Source organism: Drosophila persimilis, unplaced genomic scaffold, assembly GCF_003286085.1.
Source record: "Drosophila persimilis strain 14011-0111.01,24,50 unplaced genomic scaffold, DperRS2 tig00000900-arrow-arrow-pilon, whole genome shotgun sequence".
Classification (NCBI taxonomy): Eukaryota; Metazoa; Arthropoda; class Insecta; order Diptera; family Drosophilidae; genus Drosophila; species Drosophila persimilis.
Genome location: NW_020825369.1, coordinates 393,442 through 417,577, shown reverse-complemented (window position 1 = coordinate 417,577; position 24,136 = coordinate 393,442). Strand labels below are relative to the sequence as shown.

The following is a 24,136-nucleotide window of genomic DNA, read 5'->3' as shown; positions in this document are numbered from 1 at the left end:
ATCCACGAAACCAACCGCCGAGAAGGAACCGCAGAATGGGGGGCTCCGCTGCTGGCTGCCCAAGTAGAAAAAAAGTGTGCGGGATACCGACCAATCTACGCATATTTCTCTCTTCCAGCCCTCTTCCAGCTTCAGTCACCGGTCTTCCTCTTCCTCTTCTCTCCGTTCCCTTTCCAACGTCAAAGAGAACACCGACGGTACGCGACGCGACGGCAGAGTGTGAAAAAAAGGCAGCTCGATGAAATGTTTTCATTTTAAAGAAATTGTTGAAAAGCATACAAATTCAACAGAAAATATTAATTTCAATTATTTAGGCACGCCGAGCTTCAGCCTCGCCACATCGTTTGCACAGATTTTTCCCACCAAAGAGCGGGACGGGGCGGAGGACGGGGGACGAGGAGAGAAGCCAGGCACTTTGTTCGCTAAATGCGAGCAATTTGTTACAGGATTTTCATCGGGTCTTGGTCTAAGGGGCCTGTGGCTGTGGCTGTGGGAACCTTTCGATGCAACAGGAAAAGAGCCCCATTTATAATTATCAACTGAGCTGTAGGTGGCGCTCTGGGGGCTGCGGCGCATAGCGGAAGTTATTAGTCGAGAAAAACTGCAGTTATGTGCTGAGACTCAGACCCAGACTCGAGCTCAGACTCGGGCTCGGACACGGGCTCTATATTTTTCCAAAGAACTTGACATTGGAGGGCTACTCTGAAGGCGGCTTCTGATTCTTTGTCTGCCTCCGAGTCTTCTTCTGGTGCTTTGGTTTCACTTCGAATTAAAGACGACACTTTGTGGCACGGAAATGCTTGAAACAACTCTGCAGCGAGGGAACGCGTGAGGCGGAGAGGCGGAGAAGCAGAAGAGGCTGAAGTTGTACTGAAATTGTCAAGTAGCAAGAATTAAATGGTATTGAAGCATGCCAACGTTGATTGAAGCTGGCTTCAAGAGTGTTTTCAGGCTTAGGAATCACATGATTGATTGTGAATCGGAAAACCACACATACATACATACATACACACATGCATACATACACACATGTATGTTGATCTAATGAGAGCAATAAAGACGGACATTCACCACGAGGGATTATGCGCCATGCCATGCCTCGGTCTTTGCAACTTTTTTTCTATCGATAGTATTGGCTTTGCGATATTTCACTTAATAGAAACGAATGTCTTTCTTGCAATTTGAAATACTTTTGTTGAATACAGAATAATATATATAAATAAGAATCGTACGATTTGCGATGCCCGGAATTGCCCGGGACTCTTTTTGCAAGTATTCCAAATCGATATATATTTATAGTCTGGATGAAAAATCGATATATTGGTTGCATCACTAATAAACAGCTGATTTTAGGACGCGCAAAGTTTATTGAAAGAATTCGAATTGCTAAATTGAATTGACATCATAAAGTGCAAATATCATGAGGAAGTCATTTGTCATTCGGGGACCGCATTCGGTCGCGACTAATGAATGCTTCCCCACAAGTTGGGGATGATTCAGATAAGTTTCAGTGAAGAAATCTATAGAATAAGTGAACAACTAATAAAAATCGGTCCAATTCGATTGCCCCGACGGCGAATAAACGAGAAGATGGAATTCATTACGAAATGCGGTCTTGTGGTCTTCTGGGCTGAGCTCCAATCTAAAATTGGCAACACTCATTATGGAAATACCGTAGCAACAACCTTTCACACAGCCCCCTACGACGTCGGAGACCCCCTGAAAATTACAATTAATTCGAATCTCTCTCGCAGACTCTGGGGCCAGAGATAATCTCACAGCGGGCTGCTAATGTGAAAGATCTGAGAAATTGAAAAAAAAATAAAAATAAATAACAAATTAAGCAATAAAGAACGAAAACGAAAACGACGAGAATATGCCGAACTTTAACCTCCTCCGCAAAAGAGTACGAGTACATCCGATAACCAACTAGTTTTGGATTATTCAAATTCAAATATTCATAAATACCACGGCTCCTCCTCACGTTACACTTGCGACTCGAAGATTGATCGCCAGACACCAAACACCGAACACTGTGCCGCGAGAGCGGCTGAAATTTCTTGCCTAATTTGATTAATTAAACTCTGGGCAACAGAAAGATTTGTCCGATAAATAAATACAATTATTGTGATGGGGTTTCTGGTAAGCGCGATCCCAGAAGTTGTCAGAAATACATACATACATAAATGTAAATATACATAAATGGTGTGCGCGGAAGCGGCGTGTCGTCATCGATCGAGTGACTGTGGCGGAGACGGTGACGTAGTCTAGTGTCCGAAAGCTGACTCAGTCGGAGGAAGGGATAGTAATAGTTGACTCGCAATCGATGGGTGGCTCACTGAGCAAATATTTCGATGATTTAATATTTATTTTCGTGGAGATAAGAGGAAAGTGTGGATACCCATTTGAACGCACACCTTTTCAAGGGTCATTGGTCATGAAATTTCATGACGAATTCTATAACCTTCTGCCGCTCCGCCTCTGCGCCTCTCCGTCTCTCCACCTCTCCGCCTCTCTGCCGCTTCCTCTCTTCACTAAGGTCAAAGTTTTTTCTTAGGCCCTTGACTTTACATTTTTCGCAATTTTTCACGCACTTCTTCGGTGTGCTTTCTGCCTCTCTGCATCACTTGCCGTCTTGCCGTCTTGCCATCTACCTTACGCGCACTTCTTTGTTTTTTGCCTTGTTCTGCTTTTTGCTACCTTTCGGCACATGCAAACATGGTTTTTTGCAGCCTTTCTTTTCATGAAACAATTCTTCTTTACTTTTGTGCTGGGGGTATTCCCTTCTCCTCTCCCCCCACCATCCCATTCAGTTTTTGCGACGTTTACATTTGCAAAAGTTCATTAACATTTTCTGTGTGTGTGTGTGTGTGCGGTGAGGGGAAAAAATCCACGCAGAGGTTTTTCGGTTTAATGAAATTTAGTCTTGTTTTGTTTTTTGGTTTGTTTTGGACTTTTGTTTAATTAATTATGCAAATTGTTACATGTCCAATGGAGAACTCTTCTGGAAGTGGGCGTGTGGGTGGGCCACCCAAAAGGGGGAATCAATTTTTGGATGAATTCAATTGGAGAACGATCCATGGAGCCCCATGGATTTCACGTTTTGGAAACGTTTTGCGAAATTTATAATCATAAATAATTTATATAGAAATTGGCAAACGAAACTCCCCCAAAGAATTGACCCCAAAAACAAGCCGAAAAGAAACCAAAGAAAGGGAGAAGAAAGGGAGAAGAATAATGCTAATGCTAATGAAATATGCCTTGGACGGAGGGGTTTTTTGTCAACTCTCCGCTTGAGGGCGTCTGGCCGGGTGGTTCTTTCTCTACTTTCGCTTTTTGGCAAAAGAAACCTTTTTCGTTTTGGGCTAATAATGTAATTTGTTTTGTATTTTGGCCGAATCTGGCGGACCTTCTCTTTCGAAACGACACGAAACGAAACGAAACGAAAAGCTTTTCTGTGACAAACCACAAAATGTAACAGATTTTTCCTTTAGCTCGTCGCTATTGTTGCTATTGTTACTGCTGCTGTGGTTTTTAATTGCTCTGTGTGGCCCAGAGATGAGATACGAATAGACGAGTATCCACAAGATTCGCTTTTGTTCCGGTGTTAGCGCATAATGACAACTATTTGGGAGGTTTGTTTGTGGAGTTTGGCGAAAGTTCCCCCCCCCCCCCCCCCCCCCCCCCCCCCCCCTCAATAATTATTTACGTTTTGTAAGAGAGTTGATCTCTCTCTCTCTCTCTCGCTCTTTCTCTCTACCGAAAACTAATTGACGCATTATTTAAATGATAGTTTTTGCGCCAATGGAAATGGCATTTTGGAAAAGATCATAAATAGTGTACGAATGTAGTACTCACGTTTCTTTTGTGGTTTTCTTCTTTTTCAATTATCCAACAGCATACTACTCCAACTCATATTATCTCTGAAGAGAAACGAATGTAACCCCCCTCTCCTCTTAGCCCTTGGTCCTTAGATCTATGTTAATCAAATAAACTCCTTAGTTCCAATCCAAGATACTAGCCCATCCATCCACCATTTGTTGAATCCTTGTGTGTGTGTTTTTGTGTTGCTAACCGAATACCTTTCCCGCTCTCTGCCAATCCCTTTGCAGATCTTGCTACCCTTAACAGCCACAACAGCATCCAAACGACAACGATCATCAATCAGAAGAAAAAGTCGCCCGCAGAAGCAGGAGCAGGAGCAGGCGTAGGCGCAGGGGGCACCGGTACCGGAACTGGAACCACAACGAAGGGCGGCGCCAACAAAATGGAGCTGCTGAGCAGCGCCTCAGCCACAGCCACAGCCACAGCCGCACAGAGCACAACCACAACGACAACGACAGCCACACACCAACTGCAGGCGACCACAAAGCAGCTGGTGGGGCAGGAGTACCTGAGCTACGCCTCGCCGCCCACCTACTCCCGCCTGCCGCCCGACGGCCATGAGTTCCCCCCGAACTTCAGCGAACCTCTGATCATGCATCCCTCGCACATGCACCCACACCCACACACACACCCGGCGCTGCTCAAGGCCAAGGCAGAGCTCTCCTTCGAGCATAACAACAACAACAACAACAACAACAACAGCAGCAGCAACAGCAACATCCTCGAGGAGGATGAGACCGGAGCACCGCCGCTGCCCAAAACGGGGCCACCACCGACAGTGCCCAGGAAGGTGTACCGCCAGGATCTGGTGATAAACGTGGAGGATGCCCGCTCCAGAGACACCACAGAGACCAAGACGCCGCCCGGCCTGGGACGGGACTACCAGCGCTCTCTGAGCGCGAGCGCCCCGCGGAAGCCCAGCGACTGGCGCAAGGACGAGAAGTCGGAGAAGTCCGTGCGCGACAAGATCGCCATGTTCTCCTCCAACAACGAGCTGGACGCGATTCCGCCAGCAGCCCCGACCATGACCATGCCAGCCGCAGCTGTCTCCAGCTTCTCGCGGAAGCCGCTGAACAGGAGCAGCGAGAACCTGCTGGACACCTGCTCCTCCACTCCGGCGCCCGCGCTGAAGACGCGTGCCATGAGCGTGGAGAACCTGAACGACGTGCAGCGCCAGTACCAGCTGGCCAAGCAGCTGCCCCAGCTGCACGTGGCCGACTCCATGTACTCGTTGCACACGCCCAGTCCCAGTCCCAGCCTCAGTTCCAATCCCAGCTACAGTTACGCCTCCAACTACGCCTCGCTGCCGCGCAGGGCGCACGGCGGCTCCTACTCGGCCTCCGCCTCGGCTGTGGAGCGCAGGATCAGCTTCTCGGGCGAGGGCGAGGCGGCCAACCGGAAGGCGGCCATCACCAACATCCTGGAGCAGCGCCGTCGCAGCTTGTCCAAGCTGAGGGGCCTAGTCATCCCGGAGAGGCCGCAGCTGCTGGAGCCCATCCTCGACCTCCCGGAGATCAAGAGCCAGGTGAAGGCGGCCAGCGGGGAGGACAGCACCGACAGCGGCCTCGGCGAGACCCGCTCCCGCACCAACGGAGGAGGACTCGCCATAAATAGCATAAGCAGCGGCAGCAGCAACAGCACCTACCGCAGCATCTTCTCCCCGGGCGGCCAGCGGCGTCCGTTGGAGCAGCAGCTGTCCCAGCCGCCGGCCAAGCCGCCGCGCACTTCCCTGTGTGCGCCTCTGACACCCCTTACCACCGGCATCCCTGCCACTGTCCATCGCATCTGCAGGCTGATGGCACCGCCGCCGGCACTGCCCCCGCCCGACCAGGAGAGCGACACGGACTCGGTGTTCTCCAGCACAGCGCGTGTGGCGACGCCCCCCGAGAAGTTTGCCCTCACCCGAACCCTCAGCTCGGAGACGAACACCTCGATAGCCAGCTCCAACACCTCCACCCTGACCTCGGGCTCCTCGGCGGGCTCCCAGGCCAGCTGCAGCTCCCTGGGCAGCACGCCAGCTCTGGATCTAACACGGCGGGTGCTCAAGAGCCAGGTGAGCGGCAGCGGCAGCGGCGACCCAGCGGCCCTCTCCAACAGGAAGAGCATCCTGGCCTCGGCCAAGTGCCGGAACGCGAAGAACCGCGGCCAGGAGGAGGACAACGACAGCACCGATGGCGAGGTCTGCACCCTGGCCGGGCGTCGCATGAAGCCCGTCTCCAGCTACAAGCAGCAGATGCACCAACACCAGTTGCAGCAGCAACTCCAGCAGCAGCTGGGCAAGCAGCTGGTGGTGGACAAGCTGATCAATGTGGCCGCCTACGTGGAGCAGACCTCGGACACGGACGACAGCAGCCGGCGCTCGGACACCCCGGCGAAGATCAGTGCCATGTTCATCGACGAAGAGCGCAAGGCCAGTTTCAAGGCCGATCCCAGCCAGCAGGCCAAGCCGAAACCACTCCAGATGCAGATGCAGGCCCAGGCCAAGCCCGTGTCCGCGCCCGTGTCCTTGCAGCGAGCCTATGAGCCGAAGCGGGAGGCGTCCAAGTCCCAGACCACAGCCGAACTGCGCGAGAAGTTCGAGAGGAGTGCAGCGGCAGCTGCGGTCCAGGCCCCGGCGCACCATAAGATGCACACGCCACTGCACCCAGCAGTGGCCGCAGCGAAGCCGCACCACGAGCGCTTCTCCTCGCTCGACTCGCTGGCCTCGAGCTCCTCCGGCGTGAGCTCCACCACCCAGAACGTCAGCACCACCCAGGAGACGGCGACGGAGTTCGGCAGCTTCTCCTCGCTGGGCAGCAACCAGAGCCTGATCACGGCCCAGGACGTGCAGCAGATTGTGGAGGAGGCCGATCCGCCGCTTAAGAGCCCCGAGGCCTTCATCATTGTCCTGCAAAGGGATAATCCGGAGAGCAGCATTGGCATCACCCTGGCCGGAGGCTCTGACTACGAGGCTAAGGAGATAACGGTGAGTGGTGGCGTCCTTGGCCAAGGATCAGGATCAGCAATTAATGGGCTTTCTGTCTTTCTAATTATTTACAGATACACAAGATCTTGAGCAACACGCCAGCGGCCAAGGATGGACGCCTGAAGAAGGGAGACCGCATCCTGGCCGTAAATGGGATGAGCATGCGCGGCCTGACGCATCGGGAGTCGATCAGCGTGCTCAAGGTGAGTACATTCTACGGAGCTCCTACAATTCAGATGCTTACCAAGAAATTTCCCCCTAGACACCCCGTCCGGAGGTGGTGCTGGTCGTCACCCGCTCCGAGTCGCTGATTGTGAAGGCTCTGAACAAGAAACGCTCTTCGCTGGGCTCGCTCAGCTCCCTCAACGAGAAGCCGACGGATCTGGAGTACGAGCGAAAGCGCAACTACCACAAGGCCTCCCGATCTCTGGACTTGGACCTGGACATCGTGTCCAATGAGGCGGAATCGGGAGGCGGCGACTCGCCAGTGACCACCACGCCCAGCCCCAGCACCGGGTCCAGCAGTCCACAGCAGCCGGCCAGTCTGCATGACGATGATGCGGAGGCTACCATCGCTGGCATTCGTGCACGACGTCAGCTCTCTCGCGGAGATGCCGCCAAGCTGAGCACCAGCGAGCTGCTGGAGCGGGCAGCCGAGGCACGGAATGCCATTGCAGCAGAGATTCGAGCACAGGGTGAGGAGAAACTCCTAGATACTAGTCGACATACTCGTAGAGGTGGATTCTAATCGAAGGTTCCTTCTTACTTTAGCAGAGGATGTGGCGGCCAGTGGAGCTGGAGCTGGAGCTCGGTGCGTGGAGATTGTCAAGGATAGCTGCGGTCTGGGCTTTTCCATCGAAGGAGGCTTCGACTCGCCGCTAGGAAATCGACCGCTCATTGTCAAGAAGGTCTTCATGGGTGCGTCATCCATCGTTATCATCTGTTATATCATCTGGAGCAATACCATTAACACATTCCACTCTCTCTCTCCCCCTTCTATCATGTCTAGGTGGTGCTGCCCAGAAGACCAACCAGGTGCGCAACGGAGACGAGATCCTGAGCATCAATGGTGCCTCAACGGCGCGCATGACGCGCGTCGATGCCTGGAACTACATGAAGCAACTGCCGCTGGGGCCGGTCAAGATCAGCTTCGCCTGAGACGTAGATGCTAGACGAGTGCGGGCGAGGGAGAAGGGGAAGAATGCGCCACAATTTTTGTTAGTTCTAAGTTGATAGTAGTTGGATACGATACGATACCCTAATCCTGATGGATGGTCTAACCATTAGGGTCTTGCCAATCGACCTTTTTTTTTTTTTTTTTGCATTTAACCGAACTTTTAACTGTATGCGTACTTCTATATACATATACATACATACATACATTATTAATTTAAAGTGCAATTTTTTTGAGATCCTTCAATTTCAATGCGGCTGCATCAACCACCGCCCAATATACGCTGATAAAATATCAATGATATGATTGTACATATATATAACTAATCGAAACTAATTTACGTTTTTTTTTTTAACAATAAAATCGAGACACGAGGGGACTAAGAAGCAAACTTCGTAGCAGCGCTCTTTCCTTATATACAATATTACATTAATCCAATCCACAAGCAACGCAAAAAAACAAAACCGAAAAAAAAACAATTATATTTTATGCCATAAATTATACGGGAACGTTATAAATGTATACTATTTTTTAATAATTATTATATTATTTAAAGAGAAACAAAAAACACAAAACCCATGTTTACGTATACAAAAGTATTTGCTAAAAATAAACATACGATATATACTGAAATCATAATTGAACTTCTTCGATTCGGATCCGATTCGGATAACCCTACTACCTACCACTCCACCCCATGCAACAACCCACTCCAAATACATATTGTAATCGTATTTATTTGAACTATTTCAGTGTTGTTCTTAAATAAGATATAGCTTTTGAGGATTTTCGCTTCTTTGGCTTGACTTTCTTGGTCGAAAGAGAAGGCTGCACGGATGTGGTTGAGGAAGTCGACATGGCTCCGTTGGCGTTGGCATCGGAACGGCCAGACAACTGGTGGTTGGAGAATGAGGCGTCCTCTGGAGTATCAAATATCTCGCCGAGTAGGGCGTAAACACGACTCTTGAAGTAGAGCTTTTTACGGAAGTTCATCTGTTCCATTTCGGGCCGCAGACCCTGTAGGAAGGCATCGTCGGGATTGATGGAGGCCCAAGGCACGGGCACCACCCCGTTCTCGTACTTGCAGTCGTTGCCAGTGCTCGCGTCATCTCCGGTGTCCTCGTCGTCGGGCTCCAACTTCGTTTGCGCATGCTCTGTGTCGAAAATGAACTCGTTGCTGTCGCTACGGCCGTGCACCTTATTATTGACGCGTGAGCGTCGGCCCTGCGGAAGTCTGGGAACTCCCGGTGTGATGTGCGACTTTAGAAAGGAGACCTCCTCGTCCAAGTAATATTTTCTGGTTTGATTAAATCCATCTTTTATGGATCGGGCGTAGCTGGTACGAATATTACGCCAACGCTCCTTGCAGCTATTGACTTTTCAGACAGAAAATTGATATAAATCAAACAAATCTGGTTGATGAAAACTTACTCGAATCGTTCATTCTATTCGATATATCCCTCCAGGCTGCATTTATGTGCGACTTCTTGCTGTACGCCGCATTAGAACGATCAAAGAGGCATGGATGTTGGCAGACCAAACGGCATATTTTCACATTCTTCTCCTTTACCTCCGGAGTTGGAGTTTTGCTTTGGATGGCCTTTAGGATATCGATTCCATCTGCAACAGTTTAAATATTAATAATTAAATACGATATATCGTATTGGTGACATTGGTCATCTCACGTACCATTTGGCGTCGGGAACCGAAAACTGGCCCGAGTGTTCATTGTGTGGCGTTGTTTTCTGTGCGGAATGTGCAGACTGTGCATTGAAAATCCAAAATAATAAGAGAAATGAACGACGAAGTCGTTTTCGACACTCTTGTCGCCTGCGCACACCAGCTGTTTGGCGCGCTGGCTCTGCGGGAGGCCGCAGCTAATGTAATTGGTGGTTTTAACTGCTGTCGCTTGACGCCAACTTGCTTTCTCGTTTGCTGTTGCTTTAGTGTAGCCGAACGAGCAAATTTTTGACTTACAAGACAAAACTTACATTACAGTTCCAGCCCCACTAGATTTCCACTTGAAAATGCTCGGAAGCGCAAAACGTGAACGAGCCGGCAACAAAAACACACAGAAATGCCACAACAAACCGAAACGAAAACATGGACGGTGTCCGCTCTCAGGAAATGCCAAAGGGGCACAGAATATTCCAAGCGATTCAACCCTCTCGGAGTGCGTCTGGCACGACGATACCTATGAAACACACACACACAGTGACACGGCGAGAACAGCTGCGCCGAAAGAGAGCCAAGCCACACACAGCACTGCCAGGCACAAAACGAATGTGAATATTTTTGGGCTGCGATATGCAGTTTGATCACTTTTCATTCAGACAAATTGATGAATTGTTAGCAATGAAAATAAACAGACAATTATGTTGCACATAAATAAAATTTATTAGTTTCAGCCATTCGATTTAAATAGCCGTCAACGCAGCCTGTGCGTCATATTAATTAATATGTGCTCACATTCTTCTGTAACCCTGGTAGGGCGAGTGTTCAGCCCTCGTGGCCATTCTCTGCTCTCTCTCTCACAACGAAGCCAATAGTTGTGTATGTGTGAGTGCATTCTTGTTTTCAGTCCGTTTTACAAATAGCTGCTGCGCGTGTTGTTGTGTTTGGCCCAGTATTTCTCGTTCGTTTTCCGCATTAAATAAGGCTAGAAAAGTTTCGTGTTTGCCTATGAGTGCGATGTCTAGTGTCGAATCGAATGTGAAGCTGTTGCGGGCGGTGGAGAAGCAGTCGGCTCTTTATGATCGGAATCATGGAAGTTATAGGAAAAGGCTTGCCAGCGAGAATTGTTGGGACATGGTGGCTTCGGAGACAGGAGAGTCGGGTGAGTGTTGCATAGCACTCGCATGCGCATGCCTATCGTTAATCGCCTATCGAGCGACAGTGCTGCGAAGAGGCGACCGGCAAGTAATTGGCCGCTTGCTCGTTTTTTGTTTGAATTGTTGGCGATGGTAAACATCTGCGGCCGCCATCGATTAATCGCAGCTGCCCGAGCATTTGAATGTAACTGATTGTTGTTTCTTGTGGAATGATTAACTAAAAAGTAAACAATGGCAGACACATGTTCAAGTAGTCTCTAAAATCTAGTAAATTATGCAAATATAAGTGGGAAATTATTTTAATATGCGATATCATCAACATTTGTTGCCCGTTTTTACAGTTGATTTTTTGTTATATTGTAGGATGAACTATGGAAGTACAAATTGTATTACTTTATTTAAATATATTTTTTAAATAGTCTGGGAACATAAAATCAGCTTAAGTGTATATTGTTGCCCAGCTTAAAAGGCTGACTCATTTCCCTAAACAGCTTTCTGAGCAAAATTATTTTGCTATGCTATGCTAGCCTATCTAACTGGTAGTATCGATATCTTATATCGACTGTTAATCTGTCTATCGAAGGGCCCCCATCTCACACGCCCATCTAGTTTTCTTTCTTTTACGACTGAGCCGAGCGAGTTGTGCATTGTAAAAATTAATTTCAAAAATTGTTGTGGTTGGAGAATAAGAGAGATGACTAGTATCGAATCAAATCTGAAGCTGTTGCAGGCAGTGAAGAAGCAGACCACGCTTTATGATCGTGGCAACCTAAATTACAGGAAATGGTTGCCGACTAAGCAAAGTTGGGTCATTGTGGCTACGGAGATAGGGGAGCCAGGTGAGTTTTGCATAGGGCTCACATTCAGTGCCGCCATTGCTGAAAAGCGGCACTTTGTATATATGGTGATTGTAAACACTTGCGCCCTTGTATTTTATTGGAAGGGATCCTGCCCCTCAAAGTGAACTTTCACTTGCAGGCATACATATAAACATATGTATATGTGTATTTGTGCTAAAAGTGCAGAGTATAGGATTTCTTAGAACATTAGTGTGTGTGTGCTTGTGCGTCACGGACAAGGCACAGTTACCGCCCGTTCTTACTGTTCCTCTCTGCGGCAGAGTTGTTCATTCTGCACGGGTGTGTGGCTGTGTGGACCATTCTTTTCATATAATCAATATTGCCGATCAATATTTAAACACCCAAACATTTGCGAACTTTTACTCAAATTTGGAACATGCGAAAATGCTACCAGTTAAACCAAGATGTCACTTCAATATTATTCCAATTAGAAGCCATGTTTTTTTTTTCATTGAAAATGTTTCCCAATATGAAATTAAAGAAACTAAAGCCATTATCCGAGAGAACCTTTGGATTTTCTGTCAAACGATCGGCTTATCGGCAGCAGACAATAAAAATTAAAAAAACAGAGAAAACTAAATGATTAAAATAAAATTAAATAATTATATTCAAATATCTCATTAGGGATAGGTGAGCCGGGTGAGTGTTGCATAGCGCTCGCATGCAGTGCCGCCAGTGCTGAAAATCGGCACTTTGTTTGTATATTTGGTGATTGTAAACACTTGCGCCCGCGCATTTGAATGTAACAAATGTTCCTTGTATAGTAACAGTTATTGGCTTTCAAAGTAGTGTCTAACACCCAAACAATTGCGAACTTTTACTCAAATTTGGAACATGCGAAAATGCTACCAGTTAAACCAAGATGTCACTTCAATATTATTCCAATTAGAAGCCATGTTTTTTTTTTCATTGAAAATGTTTCCCAATATGAAATTAAAGAAACTAAAGCCATTATCCGAGAGAACCTTTGGATTTTCTGTCAAACGATCGGCTTATCGGCAGCAGACAATAAAAATTAAAAACACAGGGAAAACTAAATGATTAAAATAAAATTAAATAATTATATTCAAATATCTCATTAGGGATAAGTGAGCCGGGTGAGTGTTGCATAGCGCTCGCATGCAGTGCCGCCAGTGCTGAAAATCGGCACTTTATTTGTATATTTGGTGATTGTAAACACTTGCGCCCGCGCATTTGAATGTAACAAATGTTCCTTGTATAGTAACAGTTATTGGCTTTCAAAGTAGTGTCTAACACCCAAACAATTGCGAACTTTTACTCAAATTTGGAACATGCGAAAATGCTACAAGTTAAACCAAGATGTCACTTCAATATTATTCCAATTAGAAGCCGTGTTTTTTTTTTCATTGAAAATGTTTCCCAATATGAAATTAAAGAAACTAAAGCCATTATCCGAGAGAACCTTTGGATTTTCTAACGATCGGCTAATCGGCAGCAGACAATAAAAATTAAAAACACAGAGAAAACTAAATGATTAAAATAAAATTAAATAATTATATTCAAATATCTCATTAGGGATAGGTGAGCCGGGTGAGTGTTGCATAGCGCTCGCATGCAGTGCCGCCAGTGCTGAAAATCGGCACTTTGTTTGTATATTTGGTGATTTTAAACACTTGCGCCCGCGCATTTGAATGTAACAGATGTTCCTTGTTTACTAACAGTTATTGGCTTTCAAAGTAGTGTCTAACATTTGACTGTTTATTATTTCATGTGCTAGGATGAATTATAGAACTTTCTGAGCACAATTGTTTTGTGCATGCTGTTTCACGGGTAGTATCGGTATATTACGACTCGGACCCGTTATTCTCAAAACGAATTATTTTCTGCGTTATGTTACTTTTATTAGTTGATGCATTTGTATAAACTTGCCACGTATGTTTTTTTATAATTATTGGAAGGGATCCTGCCCCTCAAAGTGAACTTTCACTTGCAGGCATACATATAAACATACGTATGTGTGTATTTGTGCTAAAAGTGCAGAGTACAGGATTTAATAGAACATTAGTGTGTGTGTGCTTGTGCGTCACGGACAAGGCACAGTACCGTCCGTTCTTACTGTTCCTCTCATCTGCGGCAGAGTTGTTCATTCTGCACGGGTGTTTAATTAAGCAGGGGGAACCGGTTAGCCAATAATTAGGACCAATAAAAATGAAAGCCAAAGGAAACAATGAAAAGAGTTGCCTAAACTGTCGTTAGAGATTTTAAGAGATATTATAAGGCTGCTTTCAGAAGAGGAATAATCATTTAGCAAGTGCATCCAAACTTTATTTGAATGCGAAATACTATCATACATAATTATGGTTATATAATTATAATTAATTATTGGTAGTCTTAGATCTTACAACAAAAAAATACAACGTCTTACCTAGTTAGTTTAATAATAATTTAATCACGATTTTAAATGTGATTTAAGTTTTAAAGATGCCGAAAAGATCGAATGTTTTTAGAATGGAGCATCTGTCCTCCCCATAACATTAGGTGCACTAGCATGTTTAATTTGTACATATTTTGTGTTATTTCGAGTCCAGTATTCCATCAGACTCAAATAAATTTACCTTCGCACCGAATTGGTTTTTCTCTAAAGCCATTAAAGCGATTATATTTGTTTTCCCAAGAGAAAAATGTGTTCCTTATTAAATAACATGTACATCTCATATTTCTGCTTATGTTCATTCGGCTATGATCGTAGGCAAGGGACTGTTTCACAGATACACATCGATTGATTGGTCGATTATTAAATAACCTTTGGTGCGGTGAAGTTAGTTGTTTTTTAACCCGGTTCTCGAAGGCTTCATGGATATATTAGTTTTTTTTATGGATGTGGTGTCTGTTACACCCAGAAGGAAGTGTTTCCGACCCCATAAAGTATACAAATACACTGCTGGCAAAAATGAAAAGCCATAACGTTTACATTTTTTCCCGTAAACCAAGCCTTGACCAGCTTTGAGGTGTGCTTTGGGTCATTTTCCTGTAAAAAGACCCATCTCAAGGGCATGTTTTCCTCAGCATAAGGTCGCATAATGTCTGTCAATATGTTTTTATACCCGAATTGGGTCACAAGATCAGTTATGCGATGTACCGGCTCAACGCCATGCCACGGAAAACATCGGCCTCCGATCTTAGCCATTTTCTTTGTGTACCGAAAGTCGAATTCTTTCCCTTAAAAAGATTTATTTTTGTTTCCTCTCTCAATAATATATTTTTCCACTTTTAAGCCTCATCTGACCCAGACCATGCCAAATGATTTTCAACGACTTTTTGCCTCGTCTTCAAATTTTCTTCAGCAGCACGGGTTATCTAAAGAATTTGTCTACCTCTCATGTACTTAAATATGAAAAAACTCAATAAAAACCAACAAGCCTTTGACCAAATCCCTTAAAATTTATAAATAACACCAGTGTACTTATTATTTTGGTCAGACCAAAAATGCCCATCCAGCAAAAATAGAAGCATAGAATTCTATAAAGATGGTTCCCCACTTTAATTATACCCGATACTCAAAATAAGTATTGGGGTATATTAGATTTGTGGTGAAAATGAATGTGTGCAACGTCCAGAAGGAATTGTTTCCGACCCCATAAAGTATATATATTCTTAATCAGCATCAATAGCCGAATCGATTGAGCCCTGTCTGTCTGTCCGTCCGTTCGTCTGTCCGTCTGTCCGTCCCTATCAGCGCCTAGTGCTCAAAGACTATAAGAGCTAGAGTGATATATCACTGCTAAAAAAATATTTCAAAACTTTGCCCCGCCCACTTTCTCCTCCACAAAAGGCGAAAATCTGTGGCATCCACAATTTCATGGATATGAGAAAACAGAAAACGTAGAATCGTAGGGGATGACTATATCTTCTAGAGTGCAAAATCTAAACCAGATCGTATAATTATTATAGCCAGAATCAAGAAAAGAAAGAAAGAATTCTTTCTCGCTCTGTCTCTCTCTAACACACAGGTTTCATGGTCGGTTCTGCCGAGCTATAAGAGCTAGAGCAACCAAATTTGGTATCCACACTCCTGTGATATCGGACTTTGACCGTTTCGTTTCAAAATTTCGCCACACCCCCTTCCGCCCCCGCAAAGGACGAAAATCTGGGACATCCACAAATCTCAGAGACTATTAACGCTACAGTAACCAAATTTGGTATCCGCACTCCTGTTATATCTCACTATAAAATGTGTATCTCAGAATTTCGCCCCACCTCCTTTCGCCCCCACAAAGAACGAAAATCTGTTGCATCCACAATATTGCAGATTCGAGAAAACTAAAAACGCAGAATCATAGAAAATGGCCATATCTATCAGACTGCTGAATCTGGATCAGATCAGATAATTTTTTTAAGCCAAAAGGAACAAATCAATTTGCAGTGGCTACGCAGCGCCCGACGTCACGCTCAGACTGATTTTCTATCTCTCTCGCACGCACTCGTTGTCGTGTCGTTCAATATTAGCGGCGTCTGCCGGAGGAGAGCCATACTGACTAAGTATCGGGTATAAATGTAGAGTTGCGGTGTCCGCAGCAACTCACAACGTTCCCTCTCGTTTTTGATTTAAATACTTGGCAAGACTGTAACCTTTCCAAATATAAACAATTGGAATCCATACATTTACAAAAATACGAGCTATTCCATAACAAACTAGCACGACACCGATGTACTTATTTTTTTTGGACAGTTGTGTATGTATATTCTTGATCAGCATAAATAGCTGAGTCGATATAGGACTCGCCTAGCTATCAGAGTTTATGAGAGCTAGAGGAATCAAATTTGGTGTACCTCCAAAAGAGAGCGAGAAACTAATTCCGACGCTATGCAAGGGCCGCGACTCACAGAGTACCAGCTTTTTTGTAATATATCAACTTTTATTGAAATCGACAAATCGGAAATTTTCAGGATGGACGGCCAGGTAGACGGACATGTGTACTATATGTATATGTGTCTGCTTGTATGCCGAGTTTGTCGTTGGAGTTGTCTCACAGAAAAGCATATTTGTATCCGATATATTTACTCGCATATAAGGTCACCCTACTCAGCAAATGTGGACTAAAATCTTGTATCTATTGTAGCCTGATGTAGCCATGACCGTCTGTCTGTTGATTTGTATTAGCCCTTTAATCTTGCAGTCTGTGTAATCGAGTGTAACCATATTTGGCGTGCGTTAATCTGTAGCCTGCTGTCGATGTAACGAAAATCTCAAAAAGGTTGCAGTAGCCTTGAAACTTGACCATAGCGTTCTCTCTGGTTGAGTTATTAAAATTGTTGAGATCAGGCTACCTATTTTAAGGCTATTAGCGATTGCTATGTGCTAACTTTATTTGGTTTTTTGAGGTTAGAGATTTAAGAACGTACACAAAAAGGTTTATTTATGGTTTACTATAGGGGATCGCGGATTGCGATTATTGGGTGTTTGGCGAGGATCTGCACAGGGATTGCCAACCTTTACTACCCCAATCAGGGGAATGCTTAGCCATCTGTTTCTGGGTGCTTACCTGCCACATGCCACAGCACTATCTTTATGGCGACCGTCTCGTTCCTTTTACCTCTTTAAGAATTTACGAATATAATATAACAGTGAGAACTTAACTGTATTTGTCTATCTCTTTCTCTTTCTCACCCTAACATGCTGCAGTGGAGAAGTGTAGGCGACGGTGGCGTGTTTTGCGTAACGAGTACGCTCGTTGGATGAACGTCGACGCCCAGCGGCGTCGCGCAGGAACTAAGCGCTTACCCTTCCAATACGCGAAGGATCTGAGTTTCCTCAGGCAACACCTGAACGTCCAAGAGGATATCGTTGACGAGGACGAAGATAACGAGAGTGAGCGCGATGCGAGTATCACCGGCGAGAGCACGGCTGTTAAGAACACACAGCCCTTAAAAGAGGACGACAAGCCGCAGGATATCGCAGTTAACGAAAAGGAGCCGCCCAAGAAGCAAGGCTCGGCAACGGATGAAGCTGAGAACAAGCCATCAGACTCTCCCAAAATAAAAGAGGAGAAATCCGAAGAGAAGGATAAAGGAAAAAAGAGCAAGGAGCCAACCGACTACGTCTGGGACGAGGAGGAAGGCGAGCCCAATTCAGACAACGAGGAAGCTGTACCCACAAGCCCAATCTCCACTGCTGACGAAACCGGAAAGCCAACTTTCTTCATCAAGCAGACCGGCGAGGACAACCGTTTGATCATTCGCAAGAAAAACTTGTACGCCTCTGACTCCAAGGATCCCCTTGAGGAAACAATGGACGACAGCGCCGAAGAATCGTGCGGCACTGGCAGCGACAGCCTAAGCGGCCGTCGCCCACGTCGCACCGTACGCGCCACGGGAGTTGGCGGAGTCAAGCAGCTCCCAGTGAAGAAGGCCGCCACCGAACAGCGTCTGACCAGACAGCAGCGCCGTAAATCCATGACGTTGGCTGCCGCTCGTAGTTCCATAACATCCCCGGTAAAGATGACTCCGGTGCCCAAGTATTTGGCCAACAGGAACCAGGCTCGGACGTCGACTATAGTAGAAGCTACCAATGAAGATGCTGAATCAAACCGACCAGTGGATGCAGGGCTCGCTAAAGCCTTCGCCCTCACACGCGACGATATCTTTCCACGTCCAAAAGCTCCCGCTCCGACTGCGGTTTCGTCACAGTCCCAGACAGGCATTATCATCACGCGTCGCAGTAGCATCATGGGCAGCCCAGCTGCGACTATAAAGATGCGGCAGGCGCCCACACCCGACAAGACGAATACCCCAGTCTCAAGCCCTTCGCCAAGCAATCAAGGCTCAGTCAAAGCCCCACCCGCACCGCCAATCTCGATCCCAGTTTCAGTCTCACTCCCATTCCCCAAGGCCACTTCTGCCTCTACATCCAACGGAATCAGCAACAATGCTCTACTGCTCACCAGCTCGCTGCCAAGCTCTGTGACGGTGACCACCCTGGTTGCGCCCACCACGAGCGCCGTCTCAAGCAGCGGCCAGGTGACTGCCAGTGCATTGCCGATCATGACCGCAACTGGGGTCGGACCCACCGTGATTCCCTCTTTTATGACACTGAAGTCCAGAATAGAGCGAGGAATGCAGACAGAGAGCCCAGACATTTTCTCTGATGAGCACTTTTTAGAGATGGTCCGCCCGCAGATGGCGGAAATGAATCCCCGCCAGAAGTTACTCTTCAAGAAAAAGGTGTTCCAGTCCTTAATGGAGACCTTTGATGACGCAACTGCCTTCCCAAATTCAGATGAACAGCAGCATTTCAACATCAACACACCGTCTGGCTTTGAGCACGTCTCGGATCGTGAGATGCATCTGGTGAGGGAGCTAGTGAGTATGGTTTGTGCCGCCAAGCAGTCGGGCACAATTTCGCAGCCCGGTCCTTTGCCCGTCGTCGCGGACACGTTGCGCCCGGCAGTTCGAGCCCCAACCGCAGCACCTGCCCCAACCGGGCAACCGCGCCACCTCATTCAGCGCGTCTTCAAGCAGTGCAACGGAGTAAACCTGGTCACGTCTCCGGAGGAGAAGAAGATTTACCGTATTGTGCAGGCAAACGGCAAGCCGAGCGGCGTGGGCGCGGGCGTCGGCATTGGTGTTAATGTCCCCACGGAGCAGCTGCGCAAGAACAGCGCCGACAGCAACTGCTCCGGAACCAGCGTCAGTCGTGGTACCCGGGCTCCTCCGGCCAGCCCCAGGCGAGGCACAGCCGTAGCCGCTACACGGCCACAGAACGCCTCCGCGATGAACACCCTTTTCGGGCCGAACCCGCAACAGGTGTTGCCCCCTAAGTCCGGACCTCTCATCAAGGTGCGCGAAATGCCCCGTAGATTCTCCGTGTGTGGCAGCGGCGGACCCATAATGACCTTGGGCACGCCACCCGGCAACACGAACATGATTTCGCACAATCCACAGCAGAATCTCAATCCCATGGAAGCACAAATGCTCAAGCGTCGCCTAATGGGGGCCCCCGCCCCGGGCATGGTACCGCCCAATCAGCGGCCCCGTTACTCCGGGACCGTCGCACTTGGCCTCGGTTCTGGAGCTGCCGCGGCCCCACACGGCAACAGTATACTGGTGAGAAAGTCGGCAGGCAGCGTAACCGCCAGCCAGAAGCAGCCCTCGCCGACCGGCGGGTCCTCGGCCCCGCAGCGCCTCCCGCAAATCACCAGCGCCAAGGGAAACGCCTTCAACGACTTCGTGCAGCCCAAGCCGGCCTCCAGCTCCGGCTCCGGCTCCTCCCTGTCAGGGGTGCCTAGCTCTCCCCTGAAGCGGAGCCTAGTGGTGGCCAACACCAAGAAAACCGTCCCCGGTATGAGGATTGCCCTGGCTGATGTGCTAGCCGATCCGCAAGAGCAAGAGAAGCGTCGTACTCAGCGCGCAAAGGAGTACACGGTGACCGCTGCCACCATCGCAGCTGATGACTTCTCGGTCCTGGGCGGCGGCATAGGACTCAAACGGGAGCCTCGGGACTCACTGGAGGAAGATGGCGACGACATTTTGGGCATGTAAGGGAATCAGACGATTCGAATAAGCCTTGACGCATCTTTGAGATCAAAAAATTAATGAGACATATAATCCCAAATTATTTAGAAAACAAAAACACCATTGAAAATTTAGTATAGTTTTTTTTTTTGTATTCAACTACAATAAGATCGGGTATAAAAACTGTTCATTTTCTATTCGTAAAAATAGATTTCAATACTTCACATTCGGATAACCATTATAAACTATATAGACGACGGCCTATTTTGACACTCGAATATGTACAACACATAAGTACGAGTAACCAGTATATTACTATTTCACTAACAATTTGTGGTTAAATCCAAATTTCATTTCAATTATATCCTTATTTCTTTACATTAATAACAATAAACATTGTAAACATTACACCAAATAGAAGTCTTTTTATGAGTGTAAAAGCCGTGGGATTTAGGGGTGGATTTGTAAACGTAAGCGATGGTGTCCTCTAGGTAGAGACAATAGCTGTCTCAGGTAGGAGAGTCTATAAAATTAAGATTAAAAGTCCGCGACCTTAGTAGAAAGGGAAATTTTTAAGAGGCATCCACACTAATTATGTATTGAACTTTCTCCAGACATCGATATCTTGTTTTCTCCCTTATTTGTGGCCTGAGCGGAAGGTGCCATAGCTCGTCGAGATCTAAAAAATTTTCTTGATCCTTCGGAAAGGACTCCTACAACTCTAACCATACATATCTATTTTTTTCGCAATTTGTGGGCCGATCTGGTCGTGCGATGGCTTATTGTGATCGACAAAATGTCCCTAATTTAATGGATTCCTTACCAAGGATCAAGGACCTTTTCCCCAATCCCCAAAATTTAGTTTTCTCCTCTATTTGTGAACCCATCATGGCGTGCCACGCCTTTTTGTAATCGGGGTAGTCTCCCGGATACAGAAATACGGTTCTGTCTGGCTGGGATTGTGCTCGGTCTGTCTCGACGACGCCTCGGTAATGCTTGGATACGACTCGATTTGTGGCAAAGCCCTCTGTGAAGGAAGACATATTTTAAAATATGTCCACAATTATACACTGATTCACTTACGCGTCTCGAAGCTGAAGCCCAGTGTTTGATTCGGCGGCGTATGAATGGCCGTCATGGCTGGCTCATGATGACGCGGTTTTAGCAGATTGCCAGAGTCGAAGATCCTGGGATCTAATCCAGAAAGTTCGTTTGCGACATGTTCGGTGCGTATGTACTGTACGGTTAGTGGCAGGACCAATAGCATTCTAAGAATAAAGAAAAGTTATACTGTCAGTGAAAGTATATTATTCATTTTTATTTAAATATACAGGTAATGGATGTCTTTTTTGTCGATGGCAGCTGATTGACAGGACTCTTCCGATCACGAAAAGACATGCCGCGCCACGATCGGCTGCCTTATAGCAGAGATATGGCGTACAGAAGAAACCATTATTTTTGAAATGATACGCAAATCCAAATCTTCGGAAGGGTATATCTCAGAAAAATAGGGCCAGATCAGCGAAGGTCCTACATTCGCAGGACCGTGGGGATCCAGGCTGTCGAACGGCATCAAAATCTCGACCACGAAAATGAGGGCGATTTTTGACAAATTCAATGATGGTTACATCATGATTTTTTGCGAAAATCGTGACAAGCTCGATGTCCTTGATTCTGATCACAATCGGTTGGCAGGATTCTCCCGATCACGAAAAGACATGCCGCGCCCCGATCGGCTGCCTTATAGCAGGGATATGGCGTGCAGAAGAAACCATTATTTTTGGAATGATACGCAAATCAAAATCTTCGGAAGGCTATATCTCAGACAAATAGGGCCAGATCGGCGAAGGACCTATATTCGCAAGACCGTGGGGATCCAGCCTGTCGAACGGCATCAAAATCTCGACCACGAAAATGAGGCCGATTTTTGACAAATTCAATGATGGTTACATCATGATTTTTTGCGAAAATCGTGACAAGCCCGATGTCCTTGATTCTGATCACAATCGGTTGGCAGGATTCTCCCGATCACGAAAAGACATGCCGCGCCCCGATCGGCTGCCTTAAAGCAGAGATATAGCGTGCAGAAGAAACCATTATTTTTGGAATGATACGCAAATCCAAATCTTCGGAAGGGTATATCTCAGACAAATAGGGCCAGATCGGCGAAGGACCTACATTCGCAGGACCGTGGGGATCCAGCCTGTGGAACAAGCATGATGTCCTTGATTCTGATGACAATTGGTTGGCAGGACTCTCCCGATCACGAAAAGACATTCCGCGCCACGATCGGTAGCTTTGTATCCCAGCAGGACAGAAGCGCACCCCTTGGAATATCCGAAACTTAAAAGTCATCCTTCGACCTGGCCATCGACAACAAGGACTTTGACTATCGCAACCAAGGGAGGAGCTACGCGTTCTACTAGACTCTAGATAGATATTGTTGCATTTAGGTTAAAGATAGATCAAAATGTTTTCGACTTGTTTGTTTATTTATACTAAGCTAAGTTTTGATGAATAAAACTTTTGAAAAATAATTCTTGCTCTGTTCTGTATCCGGGAGACTACCCCGATTACAAAAAGGCGTGGCACTCCATGATGGGTTCACAAATAGAGGAGAAAACTAAATTTTTTTGATTGGGGAAAAGGTCCTTGATCCTTGGTAAGGACTCCATTAAATCAGAGATATTTTGTCGATCACAAGAAGTCATCGCACGACCAGATCGGCCCACAAATTGCGAAAAAAATAGATATGTATGGTAAGAGTTGTTGGAGTCCTTTCCGAAGGATCAAGGAAATTTTTTAGGTCTCGACGGGCCATGGCACCTTCCGCTCAGGCCACAAATAAGGGAGAAAACAAGATATATATGTCTGGAGAAAGTATCCTTGATCCTTGGTCCTTGATAAGGAATGCATTACATCAAGGATGATCTTAAGAACACAAGAAGCCACAAGGGCCACAATAAGCAGAGAAAACTAAAGATGTATAGTTGGGGTTGTTGGAGTCCTTACCGAAGGATCAAGGAAACTTTTCGTATCACGTGGGGCGATGAAACGACCCGATCGGGCCATAAATAAGGCAGAAAACCAGATATATATGTCTGGAGAAAAATCCTTGATCCTTGGTGCTTCATAAGGACTTCATAAAATCAGGGACATTTTTCTAAATACAGGAAGCCGTCGCACGCCCATAACGGGCCATAAATAGTGGAGAAAATGAGTATTTTTGATCCTGGATATCCTTGGTCCTTGAAAAGGACTTCATAAATCAGGGACATTTTTCCGAGCACAGGAAGCCATCGCACGCCCAGATCGGCCCATAAATAACGGAACATTTTAAAAAATGTAGTTCAAGAAATCCCTGATGGGGGCGCCACCGTACAAGAAAAGAACTCGCGACAAATGGCTGGGATACCAGGCGAACAGAAATCAGCAGCAAGCAACTTTAGGATATTAAAAAAACGTGGTGCATACTTTTGGGGGCTCCAAAATTAAAAAATCTGCGACCTTCTGCTGATTTCTGTTCGCCTGGTATCCCAGTCACCCATCGGTGATTTCTTGAACTAAATTTTCAAAAATAACAAATTTCAAGCCAGTTATGTTTTCTCCGTTATTTGTGGTCCGCTCTGGGCGTGCGACGGCTCCCTGTGCTCGGAAAAATGTCCCTGATTTAATGGAGTCCTTACCAAGGATTAAGGACCTTTTCCCCAATCAAAAAAATGTAGTTTTCTCCTCTATTTGTGAACATATCATGGCGTGCCACGCCTTTTTGTAATCGGGGTAGTCTCCCGGATACAGAACAGAGCAAGGATGTTTTTTCAATAGTTTTATTCATCAAAACTTAAATAAATAATCAAATAAATAAATAAAGAAACAAGTGCAAAACATTTTGATCTATCTGTAACCTATATGCAACAATCTCTCCCTTGGTTGCCATAGGGAAAGTCCT

The 24,136-nt window shown here is 46.4% G+C and overlaps 3 protein-coding genes across 6 annotated transcripts in view; 2 read left to right on the top strand and 1 right to left on the bottom strand.

Annotated features, from left to right (window-relative positions):
- Positions 1–8,676, top strand: part of LOC6601960 — a 115,557-nt gene extending 106,881 nt beyond the window's left edge. Inside the window, exons 4-8 of the mRNA XM_026993809.1 lie at positions 4,113–6,850; positions 6,925–7,053; positions 7,113–7,545; positions 7,622–7,768; positions 7,860–8,676. Coding sequence (XP_026849610.1) covers positions 4,113–6,850; positions 6,925–7,053; positions 7,113–7,545; positions 7,622–7,768; positions 7,860–8,008 — 3,596 coding nt within the window. The 3' untranslated portion in view covers positions 8,009–8,676. The remainder of the gene's footprint in view (positions 1–4,112; positions 6,851–6,924; positions 7,054–7,112; positions 7,546–7,621; positions 7,769–7,859) is intronic.
- Positions 8,677–8,741: 65 nt separating this feature from the next.
- Positions 8,742–10,255, bottom strand: LOC6601959. 3 transcript variants are annotated; one of them, XM_026993829.1, is made up of 4 exons: positions 10,016–10,255; positions 9,714–9,787; positions 9,456–9,644; positions 8,742–9,400 (listed from the first exon to the last, which is right to left on the bottom strand). In XM_026993829.1, exons 2-4 carry the CDS (start codon positions 9,751–9,753, stop codon positions 8,769–8,771), a joined length of 861 nt encoding a protein of 286 aa, XP_026849630.1. In that variant the 5' UTR covers positions 9,754–9,787; positions 10,016–10,255; the 3' UTR covers positions 8,742–8,768. The 3 variants fall into 3 exon arrangements, with proteins under 3 accessions (XP_026849630.1, XP_026849631.1, XP_002027009.2); XM_026993830.1 differs by having other exon boundaries at positions 9,714–9,769; XM_002026973.2 differs by having other exon boundaries at positions 9,714–10,254.
- A 218-nt stretch (positions 10,256–10,473) lies between these two features.
- LOC6604116 (nascent polypeptide-associated complex subunit alpha, muscle-specific form) lies at positions 10,474–20,339 on the top strand. 2 transcript variants are annotated; one of them, XM_026993826.1, is made up of 2 exons: positions 10,474–10,860; positions 17,360–20,339. In XM_026993826.1, exons 1-2 carry the CDS (start codon positions 10,707–10,709, stop codon positions 20,212–20,214), a joined length of 3,009 nt encoding a protein of 1,002 aa, XP_026849627.1. In that variant the 5' UTR covers positions 10,474–10,706; the 3' UTR covers positions 20,215–20,339. The 2 variants fall into 2 exon arrangements, with proteins under 2 accessions (XP_026849627.1, XP_026849628.1); XM_026993827.1 differs by lacking the exon at positions 10,474–10,860 and adding an exon at positions 11,533–11,694.
- Positions 20,340–24,136: the final 3,797 nt, after the last annotated feature.